This window comes from Coregonus lavaretus (genome assembly GCF_964263955.1).
Source record: "Coregonus lavaretus genome assembly, chromosome: 18".
Lineage (NCBI taxonomy): Eukaryota > Metazoa > Chordata > Actinopteri > Salmoniformes > Salmonidae > Coregonus > Coregonus lavaretus.
The window spans coordinates 38,794,091-38,820,317 of NC_140005.1; the positions used below are offsets into that span (position 1 = coordinate 38,794,091).

Sequence of the window (26,227 nt, forward strand, 5' to 3'; positions counted from 1 at the left end):
AGACAAACATTGGCAGTAGAATGGCCTTACTGAAGAGCTCTGTGACTTTCAACGTGGCACCGTCATAGGATGCCACCTTTCCAACAAGTCAGTTCATTACATTTCTGCCCTGCTAGAGCTGTAAGTGCTGTTATTGTGAAGTGGAAACATCTAGGAGCAACAACGGCTCAGCCGCGAAGTGGTAGGCCACACAAGCTCACAGAACGGGACCGCCGAGTGCTGAAGCGCGTACCGCGTAAAAATCGCCTGTCCTCGGTTGCAACACTCACTACCGAGTTCCAAACTGCCTCTGGAAGCAACGTCAATACAAAAACTGTTCATCTGGAGCTTAATGAAATGGGTTTCCATGGCCGAGCACCCTCACACAAGCCTAAGATCACTATGGGCAATGCCAAGCGTCGGCTGGAGTGGTGTAAAGCTCGCCGCCATTGGTCTCTGGAGCAGTGGAAATGCATTCTCTGGAGTGGTGAATCACGCTTCACCATTTTTTTTAATTTAACCTTTATTTAACCAGGTAAGCCAGTTGAGAACAAGTTCTCATTTACAACTGCGACCTGGCCAAGATAAAGCAAAGCAGTGCGATAAAAACAACAACAACACAGAGTTACATATGGAATAAACAAAAACGTACAGTCAATAACACAATAGAAAATAGAAAATCTATATACAGTGTGTGCAAATGTAGTAAGTTATGGAGGTAAGGCAATAAATAGGCCATAGTGCAAAATAATTACAATTTAGTATTAACACTGGAGTGATAGATGTGCAGAAGATGATGTGCAAATAGAGATACTGGGGTGCAAATGAGCAAAATAAATAACAATGTAAATAACAATATGGGGATGAGGTAGTTGGGTGGGCTCATTACAGATGGGCTGTGTACAGGTACAGTGATCGGTAAGCTGCTCTGACAACTGATGCTTAAAGTTAATGAGGGAGATAAGTGTCTCCAGCTTCAGAGATTTTTGTAGTTCGTTCCAGTCATTTGCAGCAGAGAACTGGAAGGAATGGTGGCCAAAGGAGGTGTTGGCTTCGGGGATGACCAGTGAGATATACCTGCTGGAGCGCATACTACGGGTGGGTGTTGCTATGGTGACCAATGAGCTAAGATAAGGCAGGGATTTGCCTAGAAGTGATTTATAGATGACCTGGAGCCAGTGGGTTTGGCGACGAATATGTAGTGAGGGCCAGCCAACGAGAGCGTACAGGTCACAATGGTGGGTAGTATATGGGGCTTTGGTGACAAAACGGATGGCACTGTGATAGACTACATCCAATTTGCTGAGTTGAGTGTTGGAAGCTATTTTGTAAATGACATCGCCGAAGTCAAGGATCGGTAGGATAGTCAGTTTTACGAGGGCATGTTAAGCAGCATGAGTGAAGGAGGCTTTGTTGCGAAACAGGAAGCCGATTCTAGATTTAACTTTGGATTGGAGATGTTTAATGTGAGTCTGGAAGGAGAGTTTACGGTCTAACCAGACACCTAGGTATTTGTAGTTGTCCACATATTCTAAGTCAGACCTGCCGAGAGTAGTGATTCTAGTCGGGCGGGCGGGTGCAAGCAGTGTTTGATTGAAGAGCATGCATTTAGTTTTACTAGCGTTTAAGAGCAGTTGGAGGTCACAGAAGAAGTGTTGTATGGCATTGAAGCTCGTTTGGAGGTTTGTTAACACAGTGTCCAATGAAGGGCCAGATGTATACAAAATGGTGTCGTCTGTGTAGAGGTGGATCTGAGAGTCACCAGCAGCAAGAGCGACATCATTGATATACACAGAGAATAGAGTCTGCCCGAGAATTGAACCCTGTGGCACCCCCATTGAGACTGCCAGAGGTCCAGACAACAGGCCCTCCGATTTGACACATTGAACTCTGTCTGAAAAGTAGTTGTTGAACCAGGCGAGGCAGTCAGTTGAGAAACCAAGGCTATTTAGTCTGCCAACAAGAATGTGGTGATTGACAGAGTCAAAAGTCTTGGCCAGGTCGATGAAGACGGCTGCACAGTACTGTCTTTTATCAATCACGGTTATTATATCGTTTAGGACCTTGAGCGTGGCTGAGGTGCACCCATGACCAGCTCGGAAACCAGATTGCATAGCGAAGAAGGTACGGTGGGATTCGAAGTGGTCGGTGATCTGTTTGTTAACTTGGCCTTCAAATACTTTCGAAAGGCAGGGTAGGATGGATATAGGTCTGTAACAGTTTGGATCTAGTGTCACCCCCTTTGAAGAGGGGGATGACCGCGGCAGCTTTCCAATCTCTGGGGATCTCAGACGATACGAAAGAGAGGTTGAACAGGCTAGTAATAGGGGTTGCGACAATTTCGGCGGCTAATTTTAGAAAGAAAGGGTCCAGATTGTCTAGCCAAGCTGATTTGTAGGGGTCCAGATTTTGCAGCTCTTTCAGGACATCAGCTATCTGAATTTGGGTGAAGGAGAAGCGGGGGGGCATGGGCAAGTTGCAGCGGAGGGTGCAGAGCTGGTGGCCGGGGTAGGGGTAGCCAGGTGGAAAGCATGGCCAGCCGTAGCAAAATGCTTATTAAAATTCTCAATTATCGTAGATTTATCGGTGGTGACAGTGTTTCCTAGCCTCAGTGCAGAGGGTAGCCTCATCTTACATTTTACATTTTAGTCATTTAGCAGACGCTCTTATCCAGAGCGACTTACAGTTAGTGAATACATATTTTTTTATACTGGCCCCCCGTGGGAGTCGAACCCACAACCCTGGCGTTGCAAACGCAATGCTCTATCAACTGAGCTACATCCCTGCCGGCCATTCCCTCCCCTACCCTGGACGACGCTGGGCCAATTGTGCGCCGCCCATGAGTCTCCCGGTCGCGGCCGGCTGTGACAGAGCCTGGATTCGAACCAGGATCTCTAGTGGCACAGTTAGCACTGCAATGCAGTGCATCTAGTTTATATTGTAGGACGGCCGGGGTGTTAAGCATATCCCAGTTTAGGTCACCAAGCAGTACGAACTCTGAGGATAGATGGGGGGCAAGCAATTCACATATGGTGTCCAGGGCACAACTGGGGGCTGAAGGGGGTCTGTAGCAAGCGGCAACAGTGAGAGACTTATTTCTGGAAAGGTGGATTTTTAGAAGTAGAAGCTCAAACTGTTTGTGCACAGACCTGGATAGAATGATAGAGCTCTGCAGGCTATCTCTACAGTAGATTGCAACTCCGCCCCCTTTGGCAGTTCTATCTAGACGGAAAATGTTGTAGCTGGGGATGGACATTTCTGAATTTTTGGTGGCCTTCCTAAGCCAGGATTCAGACACTGCTAGAACATCAGGGTTGGCAGAGTGTGCTAAAGCAGGGAATAACTCAAACTTGGGGAGGAGGCTTCTGATGTTAACATGCAAGAAACCTTTTATGGTTACAGAAGTCAACAAATGATAGCGCCTGCGGAGTAGGAGTGATACTGTGGGCTACAGGGCCTGGGTTAACCTCTACATCACCAGAGGAACAGAGGAGGAATAGAATAAGTATACGGCTAAAGGCTTTAAGAACTGGTCTTCTCGTGCGTTGGGTACTGAGAATAAACAGGGCAGATTTCCGGGCGTTGTAGAATAGATTCAGGCCATTATGTACAGACAAGGATATGGAAGGTTATGAGTACAGTGGAGGTACACCTAAGCATTGGGTAACGATGAAAGAGATAGCATCACTGGAGGTATCGATTGAGCCGGTCTCTGCGTGTATGGGGGGGTGGGACAAAGGAGCTATCTGAGGCAGGTTGAGCGGGACTGGGGGCTTTACAGTGAAATAGTACAATAAGAACTAACCCAAACAGCAATAGGCTAGGCATATTGACATGGGAGTGAAGCATAACGCAATCACAGGTGTTATTCGAGAGGGCTAAGACAACAACTGGTAATGGCGACGAAAGTTTGGGCTGAGGCTAAACAGATAAACAGGATGGGGTACCGTGTAAAGGAACAGTCCAGCGGGCATCAGATGTGTAGCTGAGTGATCATAAGGTCCAGTGAACAGCAATAGGTAAGTCCAGGAGCAGTTCGTAGGCTGCTACAGCACAGGCGAGCAGGAGGCACGGCTGTTGATTGTGCGTGCTAGCGGGCCGCCGGTGCTAGCAGATGGATCTTCGTGGTTGTCGCAACGGGAAGCCTGTTGAAACCACATCATACGATTACGTCGGCAGACCAGTCATGATGGATCGGCGGGGCTCCGTGTCGACACTAGGAGGTCCTGTCCGGTTGACAGAGAGGTGGATAGCCGGGAGATGGGCCTGGCTCGAGGCTAGCTCAAGGCTAACTGGTGCTAGCTTTGAGACAAGTGGTGATTAGTGGTGATTAGCCAACAACAACATCCATTCGGTTGCAGCTAGCTAGTTGTAATGATCCGGTGTTAAGGTCCAGTGATTCAGTGATTCCGGCAGAAAATCCAAAATGCTCTGGGTCGATAGCACGCTGTGCAGACTGGCCGATAATTGTCCAGGCTAGAGCTGGCTGGTAGGTAGTGCAGGCCATAGACTGTGGTGAAGACCGCTAACGGTGGCTAATAGCAATAGCTAATAGCAAGTAGCTAGTTAGCTGGCTAGCTGGCTAGTTTCAGTCATGGGTTCTTGATAAAAGGTATGAAGAAATAATAGAATCCGTTCCACATTGGATGAGGCGGGTTGCAGGAAAGTATATTTAGTTAAGGATGGAAAGTGAGATAGAGAAATATATACGAAAAAAGACAAAAAGACCAAAACAATCTGGCAGTCCGACGGACAAATCTGGGTTTGACGGATGCCAGGAGAACGCTACCTGCCCCAATGCATAGTGCCAACTGTAAAGTTTGGTGGAGGAGGAATAATGGTCTGGGGCTGTTTTTCATGGTTTGGGCAGGCCCCTTAGTTCCAGTGAAGGGAAATCATAACGTTACAGCATACAATTACATTCTAGATGATTCTGTGCTTCCAAATTTGTGGCAACAGTTTGGGGAAGGCCCTTTCCTGTTTCAGCATGACAATGCCCCCTTGCACAAAGCGAGTTCCATACAGAAATGGTTTGTCGAGATCGGTGTGGAAGAACTTGAATGGCCTGAACAGAGCCCTGACCTCAACTTCATCGAACACCTTTGGGATGAATTGGAACACCGACTGCGAGCCAGGCCTAATCGCCCAACATCAGTGCCTGACCTCACTAATGCTCTTGTAGCTGAATGGAAGTAAGTCCCCACAGCAATGTTCCAACATCTAGTGGAAAGCCTTCCGAGACGAGTGGAGGCTGTTATAGCAGCAAAGGTGGGACCAACTCCATATTAATGTCCATGATTTTGGAATGACATGTTCGATGAGCAGACGTTCACATACCTTTGGTCATGTAGTGTAGGTGAGTGGCTGCTCTTGTGTGTCACAAACCACTCCCTTCCTTATTATCACTACCACGTTAGAAGTTCAAAACGGCAATAGAATGTGTAGGCTAATGCATGTTTTCATGTTCGTTTGGATGGGAGGATTTATAGCCTATCAGTCTAATCGAGGTGTAGACAATAGAATACTTGTAACGCGGCTGCATGAACTTCTAACGCGGCTGCATAGGATTTGACGGATTATAAAGTTGGGTGGTTTCATTGCATCCAATGGCGATGTCCCCGATAAGCTAAAGCAAGGAGCCACTTGTGGATTTGACTGTTCTAACACAGTTCTACCTCTGACACCGCCAGAACAACTATTGTACGGGTCTTGGCTAGCGTGGATCTGACAGAATCTAGCCCTCAGTGGAAAATCCGGACTATCCAAATATAGTGTGACCTAAAAAAATAACTGGCAAAATGTGCTGCCTGAATTCTACGCAAATCAATCATTTAAATCCTAACCGTACTCTGTGAGGTTCTGAGTGTCTCTACCTGTTAGAAGCCTTCTTCCCAGCAGCCTCCAGGTCGTGTTTCCGTCCCAGCATGCCTTCCTGCAGCACAGCCTTAGCACTGAGGGGTTCAGCAGGCAGGGTAGTGGCCCTGAGCTCCCCATCTCTGGGGGTCTGTCCAGACACAGAGGTATCCAGCAGCTCCAGAGAGCCAGCCTCATGCAAGCCAGCATCCTGCATCTCAGAGACCATGGGCATCGTGGAGTCACCTGCTGTCCCCTCCAACTGACCTGAACTTGGCTCCACCACTGCTCCAGACGCAGACTGGGAGAGGAGTGAGAGAGGGAATATTATAATTGATGTACAATCAATATTAATGTACACATACATAAGGATATAATATCATTATATACCATCCATACACGGAGAGAAAGGACAGGAGAACTAATGGACAGAAAGCAGGACAGAATGGGAATAAGATGGTCAGAGATGGTCATTTTGTCAGCACACATTAGCTCAGTACTAACCAGTGTCTGCTCTTCAATGGTGTAGAGCTGAGAAGAATCCTCAGCGAACCCTGTGTCTTCTCTCCTGCTCTCCATCTGTGAGCGCTGCTGCTCCTCTGTTACAAACTGCTGCATCTCCTGCTGCTGTTTCCTCAACTCCAACAGCTCCAACTGAGAGAGAGAGAGAGAGACACAGACATAGAATGTAGTAATTTTCGCCCACAAACAGAGGTAATGGATAGATACACACACACACACACACACACTGTACTTGTTTATATGAAAAATGGGGACATCAGAAAAAAACTGCTAAAGGAGCCAGATTTACACAGATCACCCCCCCCAAACCCCCCCCCACCCCTCTACACACACACAGACACGCACACAGACACGCACACACACACACACACACACACACACACACAATCCTATCCACAATATACCGTAGTAAGTCTCTCCAGTGCTGAGAAGCGCTCCTCCCAGGTGGCGGTGGACTTCTCAAAGGCTTCATGTCTCTTCAGCAGTTTCTCCACCTCGTCTACCGTCTGTCCCAAGTCCTTGCTAGCCACGTATGGCTCCTGAGCCACTAGCCACGCCTCCGCCACTGAGGCATCCCGTGCAAACTGGCACACCTCCAACACTGGGACACAAGACAAGAGAAGACAAATGTGTAAGTATGCTATTTGAACCCAGGCCTTGTGTTGTTGTGTTCACTCTGATCTATAATACAGTATCAGGAAGGAGGGGAAAAGGGAGGGTTGTTGTTGTTGTTGTTGCTGCTGTACTCACAGAGCCTGAGCCAGTCCCACCGGTCGTCCCACTTGGTCATCATCTCCTTCTTCTTCTCCATCAGCTGGATCAGCTTATTCTTGATCTGAGAGAGAATGAGGATGACAGCAACAGGGATGGTCCGATTAATTCAGTTTTCAAATGAGGTAGAAGTCACAAGGTAAGGAAATAGCCACATATCTGATAGAATTGAGTGTAGCCCCAGGCACTTTACTTGATCGCTTGCATACTCTCTCCTCGCTTCCTTCTCAAAACACATTGGAGGAGAAGGTCTGAGGAAGGGAGAAGCATGGAGAAAGGATACAAATAATTTATATAAAGCCCTGGTGTTCCTCACCTCAGCAGAGTCTTTGTGTTTGCGAGCCAGCAGAGCTTTGCCGTGCTCCACACAGTCAGAGAACTTGGGTCCACGCTGGTCGATCTCTGACCTAATCCCTTGGTGGTATTTCATCAGCAGCTCTACTGATGACACGTCCCTGAGGAGTGAGAGGTAGAAACAACCTGTGATCATCTAGCTTTATTGCTCTATCCTCTATCTCTCGATCTCCTCACCCCTTAGCAGCTCTTAGCAGCTGTACTAATGACACATCCCTGGGGAGAGGTAGAAAGGTTATCATCTAACTTTATCCTCTATTTCTCCATCCTTCACCCTTCCTTTCTCCCTCTATCCCCTCACCCCTCCATATCCCCAGTCCACTCTCTCCTCCGTTTCTTGTTGTTTGAAGATGCTTTTCTCTGCATATATTCAGTACGTGTGATATACCTTGTGGCAATTAAACCCACAATTGGTGTTGCAAATACCTGGCTCCAACCAACGGAGCCAATGGACCCCCTTTCCTCCGCTCTTGTCCTGTCCTGTTCACCTTAAACTCAGAACCCAAAACCAAGTCTCACCTGCACTAGCTAGCTAGCATTTATGTTAACAGTCTGTCACAAGAGATTACCGTGGTTTCTCCTGTGTCTCTATCTGTTGTATGGTGCTCTCCATCCATGCCATGAGGTCTCGGACCATGGTGAAGAAGCGGAACTTATCAGCTGTCTCCTCCAGGCGTTTCCTGCGGCCATCACAGGCATCCAGCAGGGCTTTCCAGGCCTCCACCACCTCCTTCTCCTGGGCCTGGATCTCCACAGCCTGGTCCCCAGCGTACTGGGCATGCAGACGGGCCGCTGTTTCCTGGAACTGCTGCACCTGGTGGGGGAGAAGGAGGGAGGTTGAGGTGGTGAACTTAGATATAGAATCTCTATGGTGGTGACTATGAGAGAGAAACCATCGATGTAGAAGACTTCCAATCCCATCTCAGCTAGGTGGCGTTATTTTCTTTATGGTCCTTCAAGCCGGATTCGAACGACTCCAATCACAACTGCAGTTCAGTGTTATTGCAATGTGTTGCTACAGGGAGGCCAACATGGCATACACAAACAAATGCTGTCATACAACTACACACCTTGATATAACTTGAAATGTACATGGCTGTACACTAGTGCCATCTCTAAGTCAGCATAATATCTCTTAATATCTTAACGCTGCCTCTCCTGTCGACCTCTCAACCAAACTCCAGGCTTCCCAGGCAGTAGGGGGTTAAGGTGTACCTGTTTTCCCAGAGCGCTAATGTCCCTCTCGAAGGAGGCGTGCATGCGGTGGAAGGTATCTGCCTTGCTGAAGTCTTCTCCCAGGTCAGCAGGAATCTCATTATGTTTCTCCTGGATCTGAGCCACCAGCTCCTTCCCATCATCGAAGTACCTGAAAACCACCAGGGCATTCTGTTACAGCTGAGAACTCACTGTAGTGTACTACTATAATCTGTCAGAAGTCAGATCTCAACCATCTATGAAAGGGGAAATGAAATGTCTTAAATGTCTGAAAAAAAGTGTATTGTGTGTTTGAGCCTAGCATACAAAGCCAAAGACAGTTAGTGGCATTAATGGACTATTTGCCAACCAATTGTGTCCAGACTCACTTGAGCAGGTCATATGAGGCTTGTAGGAGCTGAGCACGGGTGTCTATGAGTTCCAGCAGGTCAGCCCAGCTCTCATTGACGCTGTCCTTCCACTCGGCCATGGCAGAAGCCTCTGTGTGGCCCGCCTCGATCAGTTCGTCTATGGTCTGATTCACATAGTCCACACGCTCCTGCCCCACCGTCCCTGTCTCCCGGGCAAAGTCACGGAACTTGTCCCTCAGGATCTGGACGGTTTAGATTTGGGGAGGAAAAGGAAAAAGGAAATAGTCTTAAAAATACGAAGATAATAAAGCAATCATAAGAGCTCTCAAGCTTGGATATACTCCATAAGAATACAGAACATTACAGAGAGAACCAATACAAGGTGTGACCACCTAGAACTTTCCATTTACTTGTTCGTTTTCCCCCAGATTTTCCAAGAACCCCTTGGAAGCTCATAGAAGCCCTCCAGGGGTCCTAGGCTGAGAATCCCTGGCCTCTGTATTTAGTGTGTATTCCACCCTCACCGTGACATGGTCCAGGTCCTGTCCCATCTCCTGTGAGGAGGCCACCACATCCCTCTCAGCGATCCAGTGCTCCAGATCCTCCACCTCTCGGCTCAGCAGGAAGTGATGATAGACATGGTCCAGCTTCCTCCTGCGGTCCTCTGACAGGTCCTTCAGACCAGCATACTGCTTATCTACCTGGCCCTGACGACGGATGACAGACTCACTATGGGGAGGGAGGAAGGAAGAGGGAGAGGGAGAGGGAGAGAAAGAGAAAGAGAAAGAGAAAGAGAAAGAGAAAGAGAAAGAGAAAGAGAAAGAGAAAGAGAAAGAGAAAGAGAAAGAGAAAGAGAAAGAGAAAGAGAGAGTGACTGACAAGATGATCATCATGCATCAACATGTATCATAGCTGTTTGATCTTTGTATGGTAAGTGACACAATCATAACCACACCCCTCATTCTCAAATATACGGTTACATAGTGAGGCACAAGAGACCAATCCTAAAAATGGATGATTCCCCACATGTATGCAACATAGTCTTGCATAGTCTGTCTATAGAGGAGGTAGTGATAGCTATACAGTAGTACACAAGGTAAGATGACTGAACCCTAAATGTCTGGGTTCCACTCACCCATCAGGGTGGTCCTCGTTGAGCATCTTCTGTGCGCGGTCAGCCAGCTTCTGGATGGAGTCTGAGTAGTCATCTACAGCCTGCTTCATGATCAGGTGACGCTTCAACATCAACATGGCACCCCGCTCATCCTTAAGGGGGGGGGGGGAATTAACAATTTAATGCCACAATCTTTGATATGTTCTTTCAGCCAAACAGAAGCCCCACCACTTGGTTTATTATGAGGGATGGGGTTGGATAAATGTCTGACAGTCCATAAGATCAACCTGATAGTTCTAAATAGTGGTCCTCTGTAGCTCAGCTGGTAGAGCACGGCGCTTGTAACGCCAAGGTAGTGGGTTCGATCCCCGGGACCACCCATACACAAAAATGTATGCACGCATGACTGTAAGTCGCTTTGGATAAAAGCGTCTGCTAAATGGCATATTATTATTATTATTATTATAAATATATTTTGAGTACAATACCTTGGCCTTCTCATCAGTGATCATGTAGAGCTCCTCCTCTCCTATCCAGGCCTCAGCCTCATCAGCGTCGTTATAGTACTGTTGGGCCAGGTTAGATCCGTTCAGCCTGTCTCTCCTCTTAGCCATCTCATCCTGCAGCCGAGACCACACCTCCTCCAGCTCCTTCACCTGGAATCATAATAATACATGGGTTTTACAGTACATAGCGCTTTTCAGGGACACAATATATCAAAAACAAAAACAGTATCAAACAAACAAGCTTGCACATGTGGGCGTGTGCAGGCTTGCATGTGCAAGCGTGAGCATGTGCACACCTGCTCTCCAATACGCTCAGCCTCCGGCCCACCCTCCTCTGTCGCGGCCGACGCCATCCTCCGGCCACGCTCCAACACCTCATCCACCCGGGGCTGGTGACCCTCGATCTCCCTCTGTAATGTCTGGTTCTTCTTCAACAGCATTTGGACTGCCTGGAGATTGTTGCCATGTTCATCTGACATCGCAATGGGCAACCTCTCCTCTACCCAGAGCTACGATAGAGAGGGAAATAGAGAGAAAGAACAGTGAAACACATAGTGATCATGTCAGCATTTCTCCGAGGAAGCATTCTGACATGTTTCAGATAGTAACAACAACGCTATAATGGGGTTGATGATAAGCTGAAAGGCATCCTCACAATCTCATCAGCCAGGTCCCTGTAGAACTGGTGCACGGCCTTGGCTGCCTCCAGCTTGCCCCTGCGCTGGGCCAGGGGGGTAAGAAGCTGCTGGAAGTCCCTCTGGATGGCTTGCTGCTCAGCCTCAAGCTCCGGCTGGTCCTCCCTGCTCCCGGCTGGGCCTCCGTGTTTCTGGACAGCCTCCTGGAGGTCTTCCAGCTCCCGCGCACGGTCACGCACCTGGGTCTCTGTTTGCTGGAGAGGGGAGGGAGGGGGGAGGGATTGGTTAAAGTGGCTGGGCAGAGAAGAGGCACACATTTTTTTTTTCTCCAAGAAGATTGGAACTTTGATCCCGGACAGTACAGGGGACAAACCCTGTCACCAGGGGGGCATATGGTTCGGAGTCTAGAGTGTTATTGTTCAATCAGACTCCGAAACTGGGGGCGCAACTTTAGACAGACACACCCCTCCACACACACACACCTGGTGCTTCTTGAGCAGGATGTTGGCATTGGTGAGGTCCTTGACCTCATCGTCTCCCTGTAGCTCCTTCTGAAGCTCAGCCAGCCACTTCTTAATGTCGGCCAGACTCTGGTCAAAAAGCTCGGAGCGGTTAGCATCAAACAGCAGACGGGCCTTGTTCTCGGCAGTGGACTCCAGCTTGTCCCATAGCTCATGCAGCTTTGCCAGACGCTCTGTCACGATAGGCTCGAACTCAGGTTTGGCATCCATTAGCTCCTGACCCTCCTGTGGATGTGGATGAGAAGAAGGGGCGATGTTAGAAAGGTCACATTCAGGGGAAACATTTGTACTTTTTATATAATCCATCAGCTCCTGTGGCACATGTATGATAAGCAGGGGCACATGTATGATAAGGAATATGGATGGGATGTACACATGGAATAGTTCAATTAGGCTATATGATTACTGGGATAGACTAGCGTCCTGGGGGTGTACTTGTACATTAAGCTGCCTCACGCTCCACAAACAGAAGATCCTGCCCTATGGGCCATTCTGGCTCGGGCAAGGCTACTTACTTTGTATATTATTATTTCAATCAAAAATCATAATGATAAGTAAACAGAAACAGAAGCCAGTTTGGCTAGATGCCTTTGCGAAGAGCAGGTTGATGTTAAAAGGTCACATGGACAATATTCTTACTTATTATAGCATGTGGCATTTAGCAAGGATGTGACCACAAGGACACATAGAAACTGATACTGTAGTGGAGCGAGCGAACAGGCTCTGACAGCTCAGTGTAGCTATGTCACCTTGCACCTTGCACACACACACCTGGTCTATTTTGTTTAGCCAGTCTTTGTTGGAGGCCAGCTCAGCCATGAAGGCCTGATGCTTCTTCCACTTGGTGTGAAGGTTCCTGTCCCCGTCATACGACACGTCCTGAGCCGTCAACATCTTCTCGTTTATCCACAGAGTGAGCTGGAGAGATGGAGAGAGGGAGAGGAGAGAGGGTGTGGAGGGGGAGAGGAGGAGGATGGACAGAGGGATTGAGAGGGGGAGTGGAGATGATGAGGGGTGGCGAGGTGGAGGTGAGAGGCGGATTGAGAAAGGATAGTGGAGAGGGAGAGGATGGAAAGAGGGAGTGGCGAGGTGGGGGATAGAGATACGGAGATCAACACAGAGTCAGCACAGACAAGAACAGTAGTAAGAAGTAAGACAGGAACACATTTGCAGTATCGTATTCCCAAAAAATGAATAAAATAACTTACATCCTGTGTGTTTTGCAGGAAGTGTTGAAGATCACGGTTATCCTTGAGTACCCCTGTAACCTCGTTGGCTTTGCCTCTGTTCTTGTGGTACCTGCATATAAAACACACAGACACAACAGAACAACACGTTAGACTTGCCAAGGTCGTGTTCATTAGGGCATGCAACGAAAAACATTTGAAAACATTTTGCAACAGAAAACAAAAATGAGCATCTCTTAGTCGAGTCCAGGTAGTCCCTCCCTGTTTCAGTCCATTTTTTTCCCATTTGGTGCCTAATGAACATGACCAAGGTCCCCACAACAGAGACTGATGGTGGGGTGTTTACCTTTAGAAGTAAACAACACATGCAATCCCCTACTGAACCTTTCCAGTTCCAGCCCCAGCTCCACACAGTAAAGAGTCTTTACTAAAGACCTTAGTTCCACAGCCCCCCACCCCTCCTCCTGCTCTCTGAAGCAACCCATTAAAGAGCACTCTCTCTGGGATCAATACCCATCATAGCAGGCGCCCGCCGCCCTCCACCCATCTCCCTCCCAGCCGAGTAGAGTGAAGCCGCATGGGATGATAATGCCGTGCGTTAATGGGAGAAGGAGCTCCCACCCTCGCCTCTCCCCCTCTCCACTAGAACAATGTTAACGCTAATGATGTATTGCTGACCTAGCTGACTCAGAATGGCAGGCTAATTGCAAGCTGAACTACTTTACAGTATGTCTGCGTCCCAAATGTCACCCTATTCTCTTTATAGTGCACTAGTTTTTAACCAGGACACATAGGGCTCTATGTAGTAAGTACTGCACTATGTAGGGAATGGGGTGCCATTTGGGACACAATCTATGTGTTTCATGCTCCTCAAAGTGGCAGGATAATAGCTAGCTGTACTACTGTATGTGATTAACACTCACTACTGAGGGAACAGACAGAACAAGTAAAGATCAATAGGTCAGATACTGTAGTGTAGAGATTTTCTCTGTGTAAGTAAAGTACAATATGTACAGACAGAGAATGGCCATTATAAACCCATGGCTGACACTAGAATTAATCAAATAAAAAAGGGTCATTTGTATTCATTTCTAGTTCATATAATAAGACGTTTTATTTATTTTTAACTGTCCTCTCTTTTCAAAGAAAGCTGATGTCTTTTTTTTTTCTTTTTTTTTGGGGGGGGGGGGGGGGGTTGTTTTTCATTTTAATTAAGCAAAATTAGACCAGAAAAAGATCCAAGACTAACTTGTCATGGATGGAGTCCATCTTGTCTTGGACCCTGGGGGAGTAGAGGTTTCCGCTGTCGACCAATTTCTGTCCCCCCTCCAGCATGCTGGCGATCTTCTCCATGTTGGCATCCATGGTGCAGACGAAGTCCTCGTGCTTCTTCAGGGCCTGTTCCGCTCCGTCCAGGGTGTCGGGCTTGTCTGTGTGGGCCAGAGTGTACTCCTGAAGTAAAGAAATAAAGAATCCACAACCATGAACCATTACGTTAGCTGCTGACAAACAGAAGATAAACTATATCAATATACTCTTGACCAACCACAGTCAAAAACATAGCACAGCACCCAGCAAATTGTTCACTTTCTGCTTTACAGTTTTTTAATTTTTCATTGGGTTTTTAACTCTATTCACGTTCCATGTTTAAAGTTTTCACTTTATTATTGACTCCCCACAGTCACAAACATAGCTCAGCAACCGTCAAATAGTTCAGTTTCTGCTTAGCAGTTTTCGATTTTCATTGGGTTTTTAACTCTATTCATATTCCATGTTTAAATGTTCACTTTATTTGCCATGTGTAATGAATACATCGAAAATCTTATTCACTCTAGCATTCACAGTAAAACACACAAAAGGGAAATCACAATATTATTTGTTTATCTTCTTACGTTTGTAAACCTTTATTTAGCTAAGTAAGTCATTAGCTAGGTTTCCATCCAATTGGCGACAGATTTTCATGCGAATATTCTATAATCCACATGAAACAATATGCGCATTTTCCCACCAGATATGTATTTCCATCAAATTGACTTGTTCTGGACAAAAGGCTGTGCGTGATGACTTGTGCACATAAAAACGACGTCAGATTTTATTTATTTTTATATAGCGAATGTGACCACTCCAGTATTGGCATGTGCGCTCTAGCCAACAGCTCGCATTTACAGTGTGGGTATAGCCTACATGATAAGATTATTATAGACAAAAGCAAGATTATTTTTATTTGTCAAACGGCAATCAAGCATCGATCATCATGTCATCAGAATAAGACCCTCAATATTTATTGGAAAGGAGCATCAAGCTTATATGCACACATGACCGTAAGTCACTTTAGATAAAAGCGTTTAATAAAATACATATACAGTGCCTTCGTAAAGTATTCAGACCCCTTGACTTTTTCCACATTTTGTTAGGTTACAGACTTATTCTAAAATTGATAAAATAGTTTTTATTCATCATCAATCTACACACAATACCCTATAATGACAAAGCAAAAACAGTTTTTTTTTATAAATCTTTGCTAATTTATTAAAAATAAAAAATGGAAATATCACATTTACATAAATATTCAGACCATTTACTCAGTACTTTGTTGAAACACCTTTGGCAGCAATTAGAGCAATTAGATTGCTCAGTTTGGCCAGGCGGCCACCTCTAGGAAGAGTCTGTGGTTCCAAACTTTTTTCCATTTAAGAATGATGGAGGCCACTGTGTTCTTGGAGACCTTCAATGCTGCAGAAATGTTGTGGTACCCTTCCCCAGATCTGTGCCTCAACACAATTCTGTCTCGGAGCTCTACGGACAATTCCTTTGACCTCATGGCTTGGTTTTTGCTCTGACATGCACTGTCAACTGTGGGACCTTATATAGACAGGTGTGTGCCTTTCCAAATCATGTCCAATCAATTGAATTTACCACAGGTGGACTCCAATCAAGTTGTAGAAACATCTCAAGGATGATCAATGGAAACAGGATGCACCTGAGCTCAATTTCGAGTCTCATAGCAAGGGGTCTGAATACTTCTGTAAATACGTATTTTTTTATTTTTTTATACATTTGCAAAAATTTTGAAAAACCTGTTTTTAAATTGTCATTATGGGGTATTGTGTGTAGATTGCTGAGGATGTTCATTTATTTAATCCATTTTAGAAAAAGGCTGTAACAAAAAAAAATGTGGAAAAAGTAAATGTGTCTGAATACTTTCCGAAAGGCACTGTATTATTATGCACATTCACCACCCTGTGAAGTTCATCATAACGTATTTAATCTGTAGCCTAATAAACTGCATGCTTTCCCAAGTCGTAGTGGGAGGACCAAACAACATGTCATCGCATGACTCCAAGTTTACTTCGATATGATGGTTATTCAAATCAAATTAAATTGTATTTGTCACATGCTTCGTAGACAAAAGGTGTAGACTAACAGTGACATTTTTACTTACCGGTCCATTTCAAACAATGCAGAGTTAATGACACGATAAAAATATATAAATAGTGACACGAGGAATAAATACACAGTGAATTACAAATAAAAATAAAGAGTAAAAATAACATGGCTATATACAGTATATGGAGTACCAGTACCAAGTCGATATGCAGGGGTACGAGGTAATTGAGGTAGGGAAAAAAGTATTTGATACCCTGCTGATTTTGTACGTTTGCCCACTGACAAAGAAATGATCGGTCTATAATTTTAATGGTAGGTTTATTTGAACAGTGAGAGACAGAATAACAACAAAAAAATCCAGAAAAACACATGTTATAAATTGATTTGCATTTTAATGAGGGAAATAAGTATTTGACCCCCTCTTAAAGGGAGTGCTCCTAATCTCAGTTTGTTACCTGTATAAAAGACACCTGTCCACAGAAGCAATCGATCGATCAGATTCCAAACTCTCCACCATGGCCAAGACCAAAGAGCTCTCCAAGGATGTCAGGGACAAGATTGTAGACCTACACAAGGCTGGAATGGGCTACAAGACCATCGCCAAGCAGCTTGGTGAGAAGGTGACAACAGTTGGTGTGATTATTCGCAAATGGAAGAAACACAAAATAACTGTCAATCTCCCTCGGCCTGGGGCTCCATGCAAGATCTCAGGCGTGGAGGTGAGATGATCATGAGAACGGTGAGGAATCAGCCCAGAACTACACAGGAGGATCTTGTCAATGATCTCAAGGCAGCTGGGACCATAGTCACCAAGAAAACAATTGGTAACACACTACGCCGTGAAGGACTGAAATCCTGCAGCGCCCGCAAGGTCCCCCTGCTCAAGAAAGCACATACACAGGCCTGTCTGAAGTTTGCCAATGAACATCTGAATGATTCAGAGGAGAACTGGGTGAAAGTGTTGTGGTCAGATGAGACCAAAATCGAGCTCTTTGGCATCAACTCAACTCGCCGTGTTTGGAGGAGGAGGAGTGCTGCCTATGACCCCAAGAACACCATCCCCACTGTCAAACATGGAGGTGGAAACATTATGCTTTGGGGGTGTTTTTCTGCTAAGGGGACAGGACAACTTCACCGCATCAAAGGGACGATGGAGGGGGCCATGTACCGTCAAATCTTGGGTGAGAACCTCCTTCCCTCAGCCAGGGCATTGAAAATGGGTCGTGGATGGGTATTCCAGCATGCCAAGGCAACAAATGAGTGGCTCAAGAAGAAGCACATTAAGGTCCTGGAGTGGCCTAGCCAGTCTCCAGACCTTAATCCCATAGAAAATCTGTGGAGGGAGCTGAAGGTTCGAGTTGCCAAACGTCAGCCTCGAAACCTTAATGACTTGGAGAAAATCTGCAAAGAGGAGTTGAACAAAATCCCTCCTGAGATGTGTGCAAATCTGGTGGCCAACTACAAGAAACGTCTGACCTCTGTAATTGCCAACAAGGGTTTTGCCATCAACTACTAAGTCATGTTTTGCAGAGGGTCAGACGTTTATTATTTCCCTCATTAAAATGCAAATCAATTCATAACATTTTTGAAATGCTTTTTTTGGATTTCTTTGTTGTTATTCTGTCTCTCACTGTTCAAATAAACCTACCATTAAAATGATAGACTGATCATGTCTTTGTCAGTGGGCAAACATACAAAATCAGCAGGGGATCAAATACTTTTTTCCCTCACTGTATGTACAGTACATATAGTAGGGGTAAAGAGACTTGGCAACAAGATAGATAATAGACAGTAGCAGAAGCGTATGTGGTGAGTGTGAAAGTGTGTGTGTTTGGGTGTGTGTGTGGCGTCAGTATGCATGGACGTGTTTAACCAGAAGTCCCCTCAAGAATAGTAAACGCAGAAACATTTGACCAACTGTGGACATTTTGTTAGTCCCCACAAGGTCAAATTCTATTTCTAGGGGGTTTAGGGTTAAGGTTAGAATTAATGTTAGGGTTAGAATTAGGTTTAGGGTTAGGGTTAGGAGCTAGGGTCAGTATTAGGGTTAGGGTAAGGGTTAGGGTTAAGGTTAGGTTTTGGGGTTAAGGTTAGGGTTACAGTTAGGGTTAGCGTAAGGGTTAGAGTTAGGGTTAGGGTTAGGTTTAGGTTGGGAGTTAGGGAAAATAGGATTTTGAATGAGACTGAATTTTGTGTCGCCACAAGGTTAGTTGTACAAGACTGTGTGTGTGTGCATGTTAAGTGTGTGTGTGCGTGTGCGTGTGTGTGTGTGTGGACGTGTTCAACTACACTTGTGGGGACCAGAAGCCCCCTCAAGAATAGTAAACAAACAAACATTTGACCAACTGGAGACATTTTGTTAGTCCCCACAAGGTCAAATACTATTTATAGGGGGTTTAGGGTTAAGGTTAGAATTAGGGTTAGGGTTAGGAGCTAGGCTTAGGGTTAGGAGCTAAGGCTAGGTTTAGGGTTAAGGTTAGGGTTAAGGTTAAGGTTAAGGTTAAGGTTAAGGTTAAGGTTAAGGTTAAGGTTAAGGTTAAGGTTAGTAAATAGTATTTTGAATGGACTGAATTGTGTGTCACCACAAGGTTAGTTGTACAAGACTGTGTGTGTGTGTGTGTGTGTGCATGCATGCGTGAGTGTGCGAGTGTGTGTTTTGGGGTGTCAGTGTAAGTATGTGTGAGTGTATGGGTAGAGTTCAGTTAGTGTGCATAGACTCAGTGCAAGAGAGTTAGTGCAAAAAAAGGTCAATGCAGGTAGTTCGGGTAGCCATTTGATTAGCTATTTAGCAGTCTTGTTTAGAAGTCTTATGGCTTGGGGGTAGAAGCTGTTCAGGGTCCAGTTGGTTGGTACCACTTGCTGTGCAGTAGCAGAGAGAAAGGTCTGTGGCTTGGGTGGCTGGAGTCTTTGACAATTTTTTGGGCCTTCGTCTGACAGCGCCTGGATGGCAGGGAGCTCGGCCCCAGTGATGTACTGGGCCGTACGCACTACCCTATCAATATATTTGCCCATAAAAACGTTTCCACCGCTATTTAATAATTTTACCAACACAAAACATCCCACGTTGTCTACTGTATTTTGTTTTGTCGACATTTGGAAAGTTTACTGAAAAATGTGCTTCCATCAGGCTGTCGTTACAGCCTGTACTTTATTCGCATAAAAAGGTTGAATGGAAACCTGGTTAATGAAAACAGTTGCTCTTTTACAATATAACAACTTGGTATCACAACGTTGGTTTATCTTACCTGGTTGTTGAGGATGGTCTCCACCTGCTTGGTGTCCCTCATGAACTGCTGGAAGCCCAGGCCCTGGTCCAGGAAGCCCTTCCTACTGTCCCACATCTTGTGGAGCTCGTCCCACCCACGGTCCAGACCTTTCAGCCTCTTGTCCAGCTCCTGGTATTGAGGGTCATCCAGCTGGCCCTGGGTCACCACCACACCCGTGTCCCTCACCTAACATAATAATAATATGCCATTTAGTAGACATTTTTATCCAAGCAACTTACAGTGCAGTGACTGTATACATTTCAGTACATGTGGCCCCAGCAGGAATCCAACCCACGACCCTGGCATCACTAGCACCATGATCTTACTAACTGAGCCACACAGGACCACATATTTATGTCACTGCCTTGATAACTCTTTGTAATATGTAACATGTCAACTATGCCCACTGCTCTATCTGTGTTGTGGATTTGTGTAAAATATGCTTTGAATCCTAACAAACCTGAAACTTTACAACTTGAAACCAACCTTGTAGTAGTCCTCCACGTGTGTGCCCATGTCATCATGCACAGCATCATGGAGACTCAGCAGCTGCTCTGCCTGGGGCAGAGTCTCAGGCGTATCCTCGGACGCCACAGCCTTCTGGGTCTTGAAGAGCCAGGACTGGAAGTCATCCATGTCCTGCAGGAAGATCTGCAGCTTGGACACCTCTCCCAGAGAGTCCTACAATACAATATAATAATACAATACAACTGTATTAGTCCATTTATTATGGAGAAGTGCACAACAAAAATGTGTTTTCTGCTTGTTTCCCAACCCAGACACAGACCCAGACACACACGCACAAAGATGCACATGCACACACACACACCTCCCGGTCCTTCAGGGTGGCCCTCAGGTTATCCCAGGCTGCGTCCAGCTCGGCTCGTCTAGCCAGGATGTCTGCAGCGTTGTCCGGGTGATCCTTGGCCAGCTGATCCGCCTCACTCCTCAGGAATGTGAGCTTGTCTTCGATGGCGGCCAGGTCGCGCTCCATGCCATAGAGTTTCCTCTGGATGGTCATGACAGCGTTCAGATCGTTGCCCAGGTCCTGGGTGGATTCGATGACCCGGGTTTTGTCTCGGATCCAGGACTCTGTCTCGTCACACTCCAGGCCATAGTTGTGGTAGCTGAGAGCAGAGTCCACCTTCTGCTTCTTATCCTCAACGAGGGCCTTGAAGGCCTCCCACCTGGAAGAGAAGAGACAGACCAGAGGGTTAATATTAATGTTAACTGTAGACTGTGGATCATAATGACAACATGTTCTTCTTGCTATGAGTATACACTATGCCTACACATGAACATCACATCATCATGAGTCTCACCTCTTATTCAGTCTCATCTGGCATTCCTTCACCTCCTTGGTACGAGGGTGTCTGCTGTCCTCAAGCTGCTTCACCGCTTTGTTGACATCATCAACTCGTGACTGGATATTAGCCATGTCTGAAGCAAGTATGCTCAACCTGAGAAGAAAAAAAAAGAGTAAGCACTAAATCAAACAGTATGCACCAGAGCAAGCAGGTTACATTCAGAGCAGCAACCAATCCTCTATCAGTCAGTCCAACTCTAACCTGCATAGCATACTGGTACATGGACATTAGCAGAGATCTGATATATATATGATTGGTGTCAGATCTATACAAATGTGAAAGTACTGTTTAACATTGCTGGTACCCCAACAATATGACGTAATGTCATATCTGTGGTTTGTACCTGTTCTGCACCACCTCCAAATCCTCTAGTTTCTCGGGCACATCCAGACCCACCAGCCAGGTCTCCTTCTGGCCCATCCACAGCTCACAGGCATCTGTCTCACTGAAGATGGTGTACAGAGCCATGGCATCATCCAGTTTCTTCTGTCGCAGGTCACACAGGGACATCAGCTCCATGTACAGATCTCTGATGTCCTTCAGACGTCTCTGGATGTCTGGCGTGTTACGCAGCTCCTCGGGTAGTGCCGCCTCCTGGTCATAAAAAGTTCACGTTTATTAGCCATATGTAATAAATACATTGGAAATCTGGGGAAATCATCAGAGCTCTTACAATAAAAACAGCATTAAAAACAGTAAGATTAATCTGGATGAATATCAACAAATATACACATATATGACAACTAGCGATTAAATCATAATGCTAACATAATCTAGTAGATCCTAATTGTAAAGCTATGTAAAGTAGAGTAAAACAGGTCTATAGGCAAGAACCAACCACTTGGTCAGTCAGTTATTTACCTGTTTGGTCAGAGCGTCAATGGTGGCTCCGTTCTTGGCGACATCGTCCCTTAGGTCTCTGTGTCTCTTCAGCAGCCTCTGGGTGGTATACTCATCATGACCCACGTCATCACTAGTCATCTGCCTCTTGGCATCCAGCAACCAGGCCTTCAGGTCATCAGCGTCTCCCTGAAACTGGAAGAACCTCTGGGTGTCCTGGAGGTTTTGCCTTCTGAACGCTGCCAGCTCCTCCAACTGCTGCCACTGCCTCCTCACATCCTCCATGCGATCCCCGACCTTAAGATAAGATAAACAAAATAATGACTTTATTGTTCCCATGGGAACATTGTATTTGTTGCCATGGGTATACATTTCAAGACATTTCAGGTATAAACACATGATATAGACAGTTACAAACTAAATAAATACAGTCAACGAGGGAAAATTATCTACTTGTGGTGTGCCGAAGTGCCCCGCCTGGATTATCTTGTCTCCTTCGTCCATGATCTCCTGCAAGTGGGCACGGCGGGACCCCAGCTCGTCCTCGAAGGCACTGTGTTTGCTCTGCAGAACCAGCACACTGGTTAGGTCCTTGCCATAGTCCAGCGAGGACAAGATATGCTCCTTCTCCTTGATCCAGCTCTCCAGCTCGGCCATCTAAGATAAAATAAGATATACTTTGTAGTCAATTATCACAGAGACACTGAAATTTGTATTTTTCTTTATCACAAAAATAAGATATATTTTATAGTCAATTATCACAGAGACTCTGAAACGTGTATTTTTCTTTATCACAAACCCCTTGAGAAACACACATACAAACACCCACGGAGAGGTTGGAGGACAGGGTCCGCCGCAGTGTGTCGCCCCTGTAGTAGGGGCCTTGCTTAAGGGCACAACCTTTCAGTTGCTGGCCCATCTCTGTAGCCTACATACCTCCCAGAAGAAGTTCCAGAGACGTCGTGACTGCTCCAGTCGGGCACGGCGCTGGGCTGCCAGGGCACACAGCTCCTGGTAACACAGGTCTAGGTGTTGCACCCGGTCCTTAATCACCTGGGGGTCACAGGGCTTGTAGCCTGGGAGGTGAGGATGGGGGAAGATGGCATGATTATGTACTGTATCTTTTAGGTTAACACTTTACATGAAGGTATATTTTGGGTTACACTTTAGAAAGGGAAAGGAAAGGGGGATTCCTAGTCAGTTGTACAACTGAATGCATTCAACTGAAATGTGTCTTCCGCATTTAACCCAACCCCTCTGAATATTATTATTATTATTATTAAGCAGAGCGGTGCGGGGGGCTGTTGGGTTACACTTAACATCTAGGTATACTTAAAAAGAATAATGTAAAGTGTTACCCTCTTTTGTTAGATAAGATGTATGGCCCAAGTACAAAACAAGTTGCTAAGGAGGGACAATTAAATGAATAGGAAAGTCGACTGCACTTACTGTCTCCATTGGCAAACTTGAGAGCAGCTGCATTGGCATTGTGAACTCTCTCTGCCTGCACAGCGATGTCGGCCTCCACCAGAGCATGCTTCTGGAGCAGGTCCTCCACCTCCAACAGGTGCTTCCCAAAGTCAGGGGACAGCAGCTTAACCTAGGGACATACCACAGGTTTAGGGGTCAGGGTTGAGATGAAGGGGTGGGGGTGGCAAGGAAGGGATCAAACATGGCAAAGGAATGTTCTGGCATACAGATGTAGGAACTTAATTTGACCAGTATTTTGTTGCAACAAAATAATACTGCAGAAACAGGATGTGAACGTTTAGTCCATAATGATGCTTGATAGGTGGTTAGGCTATTAGCTTGGAATAATTAGGCTACATGAAAAGTGCAATACTGTTAATATGTAAATCATGAAGCTCATCTGCATTTCCTGCGGTGAAGGAAATTCTCAGCAACAAAAGAGTGATCAAATATAATAAAATTTTTCTGTATGAATAAAGATTCTAACCTTTAACAAACATGGCTTTTTCAGATTCATAATTTATAGATTCCTCTTATGCTGCACATGGCCTATGCCAGGGTAGGCAACTAGATTCAGTCGCGATACAATTTTCGTCGGAGCGGATGGTTGGGGGCCGGAACGTTATAATAATTTGTACACTGCAAATTGACTCAAACTAGCCCCAAAAGAGATCGTATTTGAAAATAACAATAATTCATACCTTGATTAAATTGAGACATGTCTCTTTTTCTATTTGTGGGAATACTTGGGAACAGATTTCCTAAATTATACAAATGTTTAGCTGAATTCCTGGTGATTTTCCAGGCTTTTTTTGACCAAAACAAAATCCTAAAAAGATTCTCTCTCTCTCTCTCTCTCTCTCTCTCTCTCTCTCTCTCTCTCTCTCTCTCTCTCTCTCTCTCTCTCTCTCTCTCTCTCTCTCTCTCTCTCTCTCTCTCTCTCTCTCTCTCTCTCTCTCTCTCTCTCTCTCTCTCTCTCTCTCTCTCTCTCTCTCTCTCTCTCTCTCTCTCTCCTCTCTCTCTCTCTCTCTCTCTCTCTCTCTCTCAATTTAATTAATTTAATTTAAGGGGCTTTATTGGCATGGGAAACATATGGTTTGCCAAAGCAAGTGAAATAGATGATAAAAAACAAAAGTGAATTATACAATAAATATTAACAGTAAACATTACACTCACAAAGTTCAAAAAGAATAAAGACATTTCAAATGTCATATTATGTCTATATACCAGTGTTGTAATGATGTGCAAATAGTTAAAGTACAAAAGAAAATAAATAAACATAAATATAGGTTGTATTTACAATGATGTTTGTTCTTCACTGGTTGCCCTTTTCTTGTGGCAACAGGTCACAAATCTTGCTGCTGTGATGCACACTGTGTATTTCACCCAATAGATAAGGGAGTTTATCCAAATTGGATTTGTTTTCAAATTCTTTGTGGGTCTGTGTAATCTGAGGGAAGTATGTGTCTCTAATATGGTCATACATTTGGCAGGAAGTTAGGAAGTGCAGCTCAGTTTCCACCTCATTTTGTGGGCAGTGTACACATAGCATGTCTTCTCTTGAGAGCCAGGTCTGCCTACGGCGGCCTTTCTCAATAGCAAGTCTATGCTCACTGAGTCTGTACATAGTCAAAGATTTCCTTCATTTTGGGTCTGTCACAGTGGTCAGGTATTCTACCACTGTGTACTCTCTGTTTAGGGTCAAATAGCATTCTAGTTTGCTCAGTTTTTCTGTAAATTCTTTCCAAAGTGTCAAGTAAAAACTTTTTGTTTTCTCATGATTTGGTTGGGTCTAATTGTGTTGCTGTCCTGGGGTTCTGTGGGGTCTGTTTGTGTTTGTGAACAGAGCCCCAGGACCAGCTTGCTTAGGGGACTCTTCCCCAGGTTCATCTCTCTGTAGGTGATGGCTTTGTTATGGAAGGTTTGGGAATCGCTTCCTTTTCGGTGGTTGTAGAATTTAACTACTATTTTCTGGAGTGGGTATTGGCCTAATTCTGCTCTGCACGGATTATTTGGTGTTTGACGTTGTACACGGAGGATATTTTTTGCTGAATTCTGCATGCAGAGTCTCAATTTGGTGTTTGTCCCATTTTGTGAAGACTGTTCTAGTGCCCTCGCCAATTCGTTGATATATATGTTGAAGAGGGTTGGGCTTAAGCTACATCGCTGTCTCACCCCACGGCCCAGTGGCTCAGTGGGTTAGCTAGCAAGTAACACAAGGGTTGTAGGTTTGATTGCAGCAGGGGCCAGGTATAGTAAATACAGTATGTACTGTATCCCTGTCAATATCTAACATTCTGCAAGTCACTTTTGATAGACCATTTACACTACCCTATTATGAATAATATACCTTCATCTCATCCATCCAGTTGATAATGTACAACATCTCCTGGAAGATCCTCTGCAGGGTGAGGTTCTTGTCCAGGCGTGCCCTGCGAGCCTTCAGCAGTTCCTGTAAGTAATCCCACAGCCTCAGGATGTTGTCCTTGCGCACGTCGATGCGCTTGGCGTCATGGTAGCGCTCAGACTCCAGCTCTTTTGAGATAGCCACTATGCCTTGGATGCGTTCCTCGTAGGCAGCGATGTCTGTCTCGATGGCATCGTGCTTCTTTTTCGCAGCTTCCACCGCTGGCAGGTCATAGCCAAAGTTGTCCTGAAGGGGGAAGGTGGGGGATGTTCCAGAGGTGAAGAGACTAGACTGTTATGTACTGTATGTCTATTTGGGGCAGGTAAGTATTCTGACTTGAGATCTGTGAAAGTTTTCACGCTATTATTCCACTGACATCAATTAATGATTTTTCGTCCAGGTTACACACACTTATCTCAGTTCTGAATTGTCCCCAAAATGAATAGTGCATGTCTGTTTTGTTATAGACTATATCTGTGCATG

At 45.5% G+C, this 26,227-nt stretch overlaps 1 protein-coding gene across 1 annotated transcript in view; it reads right to left on the bottom strand.

Annotated features, from left to right (window-relative positions):
- LOC311145647 (spectrin beta chain, non-erythrocytic 1-like) overlaps positions 1-26,227 on the bottom strand; it is a gene marked incomplete at its 5' end in the record, with an annotated part of 31,961 nt that overhangs the window by 3,966 nt on the left and 1,768 nt on the right. The window contains 27 exons of the mRNA XM_084181915.1: positions 5,853-6,133; positions 6,337-6,486; positions 6,759-6,955; positions 7,105-7,189; positions 7,442-7,580; positions 8,049-8,293; positions 8,695-8,845; positions 9,063-9,286; positions 9,569-9,773; positions 10,180-10,310; positions 10,647-10,814; positions 10,961-11,173; positions 11,320-11,553; positions 11,782-12,045; positions 12,592-12,738; positions 13,029-13,119; positions 14,257-14,459; positions 19,640-19,846; positions 20,147-20,341; positions 20,490-20,847; positions 20,983-21,120; positions 21,371-21,621; positions 21,889-22,164; positions 22,321-22,524; positions 22,804-22,943; positions 23,317-23,467; positions 25,688-25,990. Coding sequence (XP_084038041.1) covers positions 5,853-6,133; positions 6,337-6,486; positions 6,759-6,955; positions 7,105-7,189; positions 7,442-7,580; positions 8,049-8,293; positions 8,695-8,845; positions 9,063-9,286; positions 9,569-9,773; positions 10,180-10,310; positions 10,647-10,814; positions 10,961-11,173; positions 11,320-11,553; positions 11,782-12,045; positions 12,592-12,738; positions 13,029-13,119; positions 14,257-14,459; positions 19,640-19,846; positions 20,147-20,341; positions 20,490-20,847; positions 20,983-21,120; positions 21,371-21,621; positions 21,889-22,164; positions 22,321-22,524; positions 22,804-22,943; positions 23,317-23,467; positions 25,688-25,990 — 5,351 coding nt within the window. The remainder of the gene's footprint in view (positions 1-5,852; positions 6,134-6,336; positions 6,487-6,758; positions 6,956-7,104; positions 7,190-7,441; positions 7,581-8,048; positions 8,294-8,694; positions 8,846-9,062; positions 9,287-9,568; positions 9,774-10,179; positions 10,311-10,646; positions 10,815-10,960; positions 11,174-11,319; positions 11,554-11,781; positions 12,046-12,591; positions 12,739-13,028; positions 13,120-14,256; positions 14,460-19,639; positions 19,847-20,146; positions 20,342-20,489; positions 20,848-20,982; positions 21,121-21,370; positions 21,622-21,888; positions 22,165-22,320; positions 22,525-22,803; positions 22,944-23,316; positions 23,468-25,687; positions 25,991-26,227) is intronic.